We start from the raw sequence: 10,496 nt of genomic DNA, 5'->3' as shown, positions 1-10,496 counted from the left end.
TGTTTCTTTCTATAATTTTAATAAATGTCAAAAAGTGTAGTTCTATTAATTGACCGTTAACAAATATGTATTTGCAATAATGTTATAAGTTATGTTATTATAAAATTATAATAAAACAATATCTTCGTATATAAATAACTCAAACTACTTATAACTTTATTAATGCAAAATTTATTAAATAAAAAAAATATTTATAACATTTTTAAATAAATATTATGCATAGTAATAAAAATATATTGAAAGGTTGGCGAAAACTTAATAAAAAATTATAAAATAAAAGGTTTGGACGAAATTTGTAAAAGAAAGTTGAGCCAAAATTAAAAGAAAATGAAGTTGGTGAATATTGTAGAAATAAAAAAAAAATTATTAGTGTCACTATTTTAAAGAAGGAAATAGATGAAAATTGTATTCTTGAGTTTGTTTGGATTTTCTTAAGAGAGAAAAAAAATAATAAAATAATTTCTAGAGTTTCATTTAAAAAGGAGAAGGAAAGAAAATGAAAAATAATTGAATCTTTTTTCTTTAAAATTTTTTCCATTTTCTTATATATTGTTTGGTTCACATGTTTCTTAAAAAATTGAAATTGGAATTGGAAAATGAATATGTCGGAATTTGAATCTAACTTCATATCATATTTGGTTGACATTAAATGAAATTAAAATTAATTCAAGATTTTGTTTGGTTTGTAGTAAATAGAATTGGAATCCAGTGGTGGTAGGGTTGGGTGATGGTAGTGGTGGTGGTGACGGTAGTGGCGACGGTGGTAGTGGTGGTGGTGGCGGCGGTAGTGGTGGTGGGTGATGATATTGGTGAAGGCAACGATAGTGGTGGTTGTGGTGGTAGAGGTGGCGGCGATGGTGGTAATAGTGGTGGCAGAGCGATGGTAGCGGTCGTGAATGTCCCAAACCCTAACATTTGTGTATGAATCTAATAGAAACGCGGAATAATAAAACAAATATTTAACAAATAAAAACCAATTTTGTTTGCCGGGTTTTATGTTTAAACACAAGGATTCATAAATAACACATATTATAAATCCTCTCTAAGAACTCTCAGATCTCTGTACAGAAACTCTCTCACTCATAATACAATACAACTCATATATCAACTAACTAGTTTATAACCCGTGGAGACCACGGTTACAAAATTAATTAAATTTTTATAGTGAGAACTCAAAATTATTAATCAACTATTGTAAATAAATTATTAATTAACAGATATTTTTTAGTTATGTAAAATTATAATCGTTAATTTAAATAAATATGTGAAATTATATCACCTTATAATTTGTATTAATTTTATTTTAATTTTTATTCTAATGTTATTAATTTAATGTAATTGGAGTGAGAAATTTAAATTTTAAAATTTAAAATTGAGAATTAATAAGTTGATAAGTGGCATGCATTAATTATGAAGCTTAATAGGGTGACACATGTTAAAAGTAGAATAAAATATGCATTAATTAAAATGGCTAATAAGATGACACATGTCAAAAGGAGATTAAAACTATTTTTTTATTAGAATAGGGAAATGAGAGCATCTAGCATAAATACTAATATAACCTAACTAATTATCAGAAAGATAGCAAATGAGAATTCTGCAGATTCTCCAGATCTTCCGTTTAAATTAAATCATTGATTTGTAGGGAACGAATCTTCTAAAATAAATATAGATCTGGTAAATAAGGAACAAATCGAATAAGATCTTCAGATTACTTATTTACCAAGTAATTATGATCTACTCCAGATTCAGATATCAGCACGTTGACATCATTTGTTGATCAGGGTATCAACGTTAGTGTCAGGAAGTCATTCACCATTCAACTTCAGCTTCAGCTCAAGCAGCTTCAACCTCAACAGCTAATGTATGACATCAGTGTATCATGTCATCAGCGTATCATATTAATAGTGTGTCATCAGTGTAAGAACTTCAGTGTGTGAACACTGATATGAGCATATTTAGTTATAAAATTCATTAATTATCTTAATACTTTATGTTGTTTTTGTCTCAAATAATGAACACAAGGTAATTAATTACTTTAAAATTTCATTTTCAGCAAAAAAGACATGCTCGGGAGGAAAAGGAATCGAATTTAGCGATTGGAAGCTTGGAATTTAGATTTTGAAGAAAGAAGGCAAATTGAAGAAGAACTCGGCGAGTTTATCCTAAAACTCGACAAGTTGAAATGAAGAATCTCGACAAAATAGTGTCTTTCCGTACACACGATTTTAGTGAAAAACTCGAAGAGTTTGGGTCCTTCAACTCGGCATGTTGAGCCTATTTTAATAATCTATTTAAGGATTGTTTCTGTTTGAAACCCTAACGTTGGCGGGAGACTTTTAGCGACTTTTGGAGGCAGAGACATTCTCAAGAATCTTTGGAACTCAGAATTCGACTAGAGGCTATTTTTGAAGAGATCAAAAGCAATTAATCATTACTTTTCTCTTAATTCTTTGTGTGAATCATGTTTACAACATTAAATTTCGAGTTTATGTGTTTATTTGCTAAAGTTACGGGCTAAAACACCATACTTTCGTTTAGAGTAGATAATCTTATGAATATGGTTTGATTAGTGGCTTTGGATTATATTCATTTGGTTATTTATCTTGTTAAGCTTGTTAAAAGATCCTTATGTGTTAATGACAATTATTTTCTGTTAATTACTAAGTATATTGAGTTGTATGAACATCTGCTTGATTACTTGAATCTTATGGTTTTGTGAAAACAAGATTGTATGCCTAGTGTTGTGAACATAACCTAGGGTTAACTAGAGAATAAGTTAATGTGTGATCATGTATGATGACCAATCATATATGAGTTAATTGAACCAACAAATTTGATTAACTATTTTTACAAGTTTTGCTTGTTTCGAATTGAACACTAGTAAATTCTTTGATTTAATCACGTGATCACTGCTTGAATTGATTTATTTGCTAAAAGATTAGTAATAGTGAATATGAACCTAATCACATTAGAAATCGGTAATTAATGATATATTAATCCATTTTACTTGCACAAAATCGACCATAGGAATAAGTGAATCGAATCTAAACGAAAGTCTCTTTAATCTTATTGAATCTAGTTGTGTTTTTCTTCTCTTTTAGTTGTTAATTGTTCTTTGCTAAGTGTTTAGTAATTGCTTAAGTTTCTAGTCTTGCAAAACTAGAGAAAAACCCTTTTAATAATTGTTTTATTTAGATAATATTAGTAATATTTTAATTGTTTACCGCTCCCTAAGTTCGGTACCCTACTTGCCTACACTAACAGCTAATCGATAGGTACACTGCCTTCCGTGTGTTTGTTTTTGTGTTTAAGTTAGTTAGGATTAAAACTAGTACATTCCGCACATATCAAACACATTGATCAGTCATAGTACCACCAGATCAAGTCTTCAGTGAATGATGTTCTTCGTGATGATAATACTTTCAATGTCTCTCGTGCTGATAATGCCTTCAGTGCCTTTTGCTCATCAGGGGATGATCTCCAGCAATACCAAAACTTTAGCACATGCTTTAGAAATATTCCAGATCTAATCAGCTAAGGCAGCTCAAATATGGTCTCAAGTCTTCATCAAGTCTTCAATATCAATTTTAAGAAACATCAGCATATCTTCAGATTAACTAAATAAACAAACTCTGACAGTTCAGCTTGTCTAAGTTTTACAACGAGTAGTAAAATTGTAACTATAATGTATATCTTTTGCAATATCAAATCTATACAAATATGTACCCAACAGGTAGTTGGTAATGGTAGTGGTAGCGGCGGTGCTGGTAGTGGTAGCAGTGGTGACGGTGGTGGCGGTGATGGTGGCGATGTTAGTGGTGGTTTTCATGTCGGCGGAGGTGGTGGCGAGTGATGGCAGTGGTGGCGGTGCTGGTGGTTGTTGGCGGCGGTGGAGGCGACGATGGTGGAGGTGGTTGTATCAGCGGCGGTGGTAGTGGTGGCGGTGGCAGTGGCAGTGGTGGTTGATGGTCGATAGCAGTAGTGATGGGTGTTGGTTTTTTTTATAAGTGTGTATTTTGTAATCTGCCACTTTTCTCAATGAGAAGGAATGTTTTCTATCCAACTTTGGAAGGAATACACTTTCCTCCCTATGGTGGAAAATTTATATCATTTAGGAATCTCATTCCCCCCTCTAAGTTAAACCAAATGCATGCATTCAAGGGAATTGGAATTCTTTTTCCACGAATTCTATTACTTTCCTTCTGTTAGAATGTAAATATTGCATATATTAGTTTTGGCCTAGTTAGCCCATTGACCCATAAGGTTTCCTTTGTCTAGTGATCATGCCTCTATATATAGTCTTGTATCGTCTCCTTGTAATGTATACAATTAAAAATGTATTTTCACCCTCAATCAATTCTTGTTTACATGGTATCAGAGCATCGTTTAGAGTTTGATGGTTTTTGTGTTAAGCACCAACATGATACTGTCCACGCACAGTTCATTGGTATTGTTAACGCACTGTTCATCGGTACTACTCACGGTTACTATCCATTAATATTGTTTACCGAAAATTTTGCTATCGTTTCGCATCCGAGTTTTTTTTTTTGATTTGGGCACCATGTGAGTGCATCAGTTCTTTTGCCGACACTGTGTGGAGTTCCAACCAGATCTTTGAAGATATCAGAAAATGACTACGAATTGTCAAGAAATTCCTATTTCTAGTTCTAGTTATGATATTGCACTTGAAATTCCTGCGCTTGGTTCTACTTTTAGTTGTAGTTCTGTTACTATTACTATATTTGCGACAGAGAATGCTCGATTTTTGGGATACAAAAATTTACATTCGTGGTGGCCTCCTTTGCTTGGACGAGTACTCTTATAAATGTTTGTTATCTTCTGTCTCCAAATGGGTCATCAATTCAGGTGCCTCGGATCACTTGCCATGTAATCAACATCTTATGTTTGATTTCCATAATCCTACATCTACATCCCACGCTACCATTACTGATGGTTCTACTCCTCAAGTTTTAGGATATGGCACAACTGATCTTGCCCCATCTATTTCATTATCTTATGTGTTAATGATCCCTAATTTCTCATATAATTTGCTACTAGCCAGTAAAATTACTCGTGGATTAAATTGTGGTATCACATTTTTCCCTAATTATTGTGTCTTTTAAGATCTTTCAACAAAGCAAATTATGGGTAGAGGACGAGAATCTACTGAACTTTATGTATTTGAACCCGAGGTACCGAAATCCATAGTAGAATTGATGTCATTATCTCCGTTTTAATTACATTGTCATTTAGATCATCCATATCTTCAAAGTTTGAAGAAATGATATCCCCAATTTAGTTGTTTGTCATCCTTAAATCGTGAGTCATGTCAGTTTGCTACACATTAGTGATATGGTCTTATTTAACTAGGTACTTTAGGCCATTATCCTAATATATTTGGGTAAGAATTTTATATTTTAAGATATATGATACTTAATATGCTTTGAAATGTTCAATTGCATTTAAAATGAGAGTTGGGATGCAAAAAGAGGAAAACAACATTGAAAAAGACCAAAAGGATGTTGTTGGCAGATTGACCTCTCTTTATTGTATTGGACATATCTCATGACTCGTAAATCCTATTAAGGAGATTCATTATTTTCTGGAAACAAGAAAAAATATCTGACAACTTATGTGTGAGGTCATTTTTTCTAAGTCCGCTTGTATCATGTCCAAAATCGTCCTTGAAGATGGAGCATAAAAGTTGGATGCAAATTCCCTCCAAGTTACATATCCCTAAGCACCACTTCCCTTATTTTTATTTGCTTAATCCCTAAGCCACAATTAGTTTCCTAATTCCAATCCAACCCTAACATTCCATAGTAAATACACCTCCTCAATTTAACTATAAATATCTCGTCGTTCCACTATTTTCTTCATATATGATATTCCACATTGACTTGTGTGACAAGAAAACTTCATCACTGCCGTTTTAAGGGTCTAGAAGGTGACCAGAGGGCCGTTAAGCTGATATGGAGCGAAGATATGAAGGATTCGAGAGCAAATTCATGTCAGGAATCATTCGGTTTGCTGTTTTTGAGCTTGATTACCATTCCAATTGTTTATATTCGTATTTTACTTTCTGAATTAGGGTGTTAAAACCCTTTGCTTGGCGTTTATGATTAGATGAATCATTGAGACTATGGTTTAGTTTTTTAGTTGGATTGTTTATTCTTGTTTAATTCTTTTTTTAAGTTTTATTGAAAGATCCATATGTGTTAAAGATTGTTACTTTATTCCCTATTGTTGAATTAATAGAGTTTAGATGACCATTCTTAAAGTGTTAATTTGAATCATAGTTGTCCATGATCATTTGTAATTATGACTAGAGTTTGATTAAAACTTAGTATTAGGAAAATAAAGTGATGAACTTTAATGTGTGTGCATGAGTAGATGATTATTCTATACATTATTTAATTCTTGTGATCATTAGGATTAATAAAGATCAAATCTTGCCTAATATGAACTCAACAATAAATTTATGGATAATTAATGGGATGAAGATGAAATTAAGAGTCTTTAGATTCAGTATGATGAATAGTCTGATCATGATGCTAGTCATATAGGAATCGATGAATAATGAATGAATATCTATTGCACTTGAGTAATTAATCATGGTTTTGAGATGTAATCCAATCTAAACCAAAATACATGAAATGATTCGCTTCCAATTAGTTTATATAGTTTGTAAGTTATTGATTGCTTGCAATTTAATAATAAAACCCCCTATTTATTGTGTTCTTTTATTTAATACAACCTATAATCGGAAACTCTAACATTAATTCACTACGGTTCCCCTTGAGTTCGACACCCTTGCTTATCAAAACTATAGTATACTCGATCAGGTTCACTACCTATAAAGTGTGGTTTAGATGCGATAGAGTAGGAAATATAAATAAAAAACTAGTGCATTAAAGTTGCATCCTCATTTGAATTGGTTCACTCTGATGTATGGGGTCCTTGTCCTATTACTTCAAAATTTTGGTTCAAGTATTTTGTGACTTTTGTGGATGATTATTCTCATGTTACTTGATTCTATTTGATGAAAAATCACTTTGAGGTATTCACCTATTTTGTTCATTTTTTTGTTGAGATTAAACACAATTTAGTGTCTCTCTGGAAACTTTGCGTAGTGATAATCACCTTTGGGGATGATGGATGGATCGCCATTCCTTAACATATATGGTGGATGGGCTTCACTTAGAAAACAGTTTATTGTCTTTGTGAAGACTTTGTGTAGTGATAACGCAAAATAATATACCTCTAAAACCTTTCAATCATACATGCTTCAGCAAGGAATTATTCATGAATCTTCGTGTGTTGACACACCTGCCCAAAATGGAGTTGCTGAACGAAAAAATTGTCACCTTCTAGAAGTGGCTCGAGCACTATTACTTTAGATGACCGTTCCAAAAACATTTTGGGCTGATGCAATCGCTATTGCATGTTTTCTCATCAACCGTACGCCATTCGCGGTTCTTGGTGGTGATATTCCATTTTTTTCTTTGTTTCCTAAAAAAACATTTATTTCCTATTGAACTAAAGATATTTGGTTGTAGTTATTTTGTTCGGGATTCTCGACCTCGGATCAAAAAACTCGATATGAAGTCGCTAAAGTGTGTTTTCCTTGGATATTCTTGGCTTCATAAAGGTTATAGGTGTTCTTCTCCTACACTCGATCACTATATGATTTCACGAGATACCACTTTTCTAGAGAAAGTACCTTTCTTTCCAGTGACCAACACACATTATCAAGGAGAGAATGATTATTTTTTGGTATACATTATACTTGTTCCTAAGTCGACTATAGAGCCACCCATGTCATCCAACTCTGAGCAGTCATTAAAGCCTACAAAACCACTAATCATTCACCTGTGTAGTAGGAAAAGATGACCTACATCAGCTCCTAATCTGATACCACCTTCACCTACAGGTCCAAGTACTAATGATCCTTCTTCTATAAGTGTCGCACCATCTTTCGATACACATGATCCTGACCTTGATGTTCCCATTGCCTTAAGGAAAGGGAAGCCTTCATGTACTTACACTGTATCCTCTTTTGTGTCCTATGGTAAACTATCTTCAACTTCTCGCGTAATGATCTCTACACTTGATAATATATTTGTTCCTAAAATGGTTGGTGAAGCTTTGAACCATTCTGGATGGCGAGATGTTATGATTGATGAGATCAATGCTCTAGATCATAATAATACAAGGGAGTTGGTAGACTTACTTACAAGTAAGGAGGAAATCGGTTGTAAATGGGTATTCACCGTAAAAGTCAATCCAAATGGATATGTAGCTCGTCTGAAGGCATATTTGGAAGCTAAAGTATATGCTTAGGCTTATGGGATAGACTATTCTAAGACATTTTCTCATGTACCTAAGTATCCTCCATCCAATTATTCATTTACTTAGTTAATACTTATGATTGGGCCCTTCATCAACTGGATGTTAAGAATGCCTTATTGCATGGTGATTTACATGAGGAAGTTTATATGGAGAACCCCCCTGGGTTTTTTGCTCAGGGGGATTAGCAAATTTTGTAAATTGCGTAAACCTTTGTATGGTTTAAAGCAATCCCCTCGGGAGTGGTTCGGACAATTTAGTGTTGTAGTGACACATTTGGGCTTATGAAGAAGCTCTTATAATCATTATGTGTTATTTTCTTCATCGTCTTCTGGATGCATTCTGTTAGTAGTATATGTTGATGACATTGTGATTACTGCGAGTGATGGAATTGGGATCAAGAAGTTGAAATGTTTCCTTGCATCTCGGTTTCAAAAGAGGACATGTGTCCTTTAAAATACCTTTCGGTAATTGAAGTCTCTCACACTTAAAAAGGGATCTATTCATATCAATGGAAATATTGCTTGGATACTTTGAAGTATTCCGGGATGATTGAAACAAAAACTTGCGAGTCTCCAATGATTCCAAATAAGAAATTGAAAGTAGATAAAGGAGATCCACTTAAAAACCCAGAGAAATACAGAAGAATTGTAGGAAAACTAAACTACCTGATGATTACACGTCCATACATTACTTTTCATGCTAGTGTTGTAAGTCAGTATATGTCATCTCCAATAAACTCTCATCGGGATGTTGTAACATCATAAAATCCTAAGCTAAAATTTTCATTTTTAAAATAATAAAAACATCCATTTTAACAAAATTAAATCTAGGGAAACCCATTTGTCCAAAAACCATTATCCAGAAATCATGGTTAATAAGAAGACTATGTGGAATCTCAAATCAACTAAGGGTTATCGACAATCTATGGGGACTATCGGCGGCCCCAATGGTCTAACAGCATGCATTTTGGATTAACAGCACACGTCATAGGTTATCAGCAACCTTGGGGACTATCAGCAGTCCCATGGACTTACAGAAGTCTATTAGTTATCAACAACTCAGTTCACATACAACATAAATCAAAAAATAGGACCCAGCCAGTAGACATGCATATACTACCAAGCAAGTATAGTGAGAAGACTCACCTCACAAGTAACAACTAAACACCACAACTCTCACCTGGAGAAGACTGATCCTACATGGCGCCTAACAACAATAAAGAGTAACCAATCAGTCTACACTCCAAAACCCTTAGTTTGACCAAAAGTCAACCCATACCGAAAGTCAAATTCAATAACCAACAATACTAGCATATGACCATCACATCATAACGAGCCCTTAGACACGTCGTGAGAACGCACCACGACATGAACCCTCCTTGGTCATGTCGTGAACATAACAGGACAAGAAAATCACAAGATCCTCCATCGTGACGTCGTGACACTCTCCAGGTCACTACGAGACCACAATTTGAAGCATAATCCTAATGGTTTGAGTCCTTAATCCATTAAGTCTTCAACTCCAAATTTCTAAAAGGCTTCCCAAAACCAAAGGACCATAAAACTCATAGCTTTTTAGTTATGCATGTCTAATGCATGACTTAAACACTAACTAGAACAAAACAAAGGAAAATGAGACCAGGACTCGTGCTTGGAGTCCAATCCACCACCACACTTCATATATGAGACTTATGCTTATCAAATGACCTCAAAGATCCATAAAGTTGCTAACTTTATGGATTTCATGTATTCAAATCAACCCATACATAGAGAAAAGTACGTAAAGCTTAGATCTAACATGTTTCAATGAGAAAGGCAAGAACTTAAGGACTTACAAAGGTCCAGAAGCATCACAAAATGGTGAGGAAGAGGCTTTATTTTTGAAACAATGCACCAAAAGGGCCTTTTTCTTCAAAAAAGAGCTAAAACCACCCAAAATGAGCCAAAACCACCAAGATGAGCTTGGGTTAGGGTTTCTGACGCTTAAAGAGAGAATGCGGTTGAGAAATGAAACCTAAATTTGAGTTTAAGGTGCTTAAATACGAAGGAAACCCTAAAAGATCACGGGCTGGCGCTAAAGACCTTTTCACGCCGTGACGAGCTATGTGTCACGTCGTGACCACTACTCCAGATAAGTATCCT

General features: G+C 34.1%; 1 protein-coding gene across 1 annotated transcript; it reads left to right on the top strand.

Annotated features, from left to right (window-relative positions):
* Positions 1 to 727: 727 nt before the first annotated feature.
* On the top strand, positions 728 to 3,856 carry LOC128126156 (glycine-rich cell wall structural protein 1.0-like). Its single transcript, XM_052763924.1, has 2 exons — positions 728 to 883; positions 3,737 to 3,856. Exons 1-2 carry the CDS (start codon positions 728 to 730, stop codon positions 3,854 to 3,856), a joined length of 276 nt encoding a protein of 91 aa, XP_052619884.1.
* The last annotated feature ends 6,640 nt before the right edge of the window (positions 3,857 to 10,496 follow it).

This window comes from Lactuca sativa, chromosome 5 (assembly GCF_002870075.4).
Source record: "Lactuca sativa cultivar Salinas chromosome 5, Lsat_Salinas_v11, whole genome shotgun sequence".
In the NCBI taxonomy this organism is placed as follows: Eukaryota; Viridiplantae; Streptophyta; class Magnoliopsida; order Asterales; family Asteraceae; genus Lactuca; species Lactuca sativa.
The sequence above is the reverse complement of the archived record's forward strand: the minus strand, read 5'-3'. Positions and strand labels throughout refer to the sequence as shown.

Excerpts from the sequence above, each read along its gene's own strand:
- LOC128126156 (XM_052763924.1), top strand. The coding sequence starts at position 728 with ATGGTAGTGGTGGTGGTGACGGTAGTGGCGACGGTGGTAGTGGTGGTG. Across the intron at positions 884-3,736 it reads ATAGTGGTGGCAGAGCGATG|GTAGTTGGTAATGGTAGTGG; the intron begins GTAGCGGTCGTG and ends TGTACCCAACAG.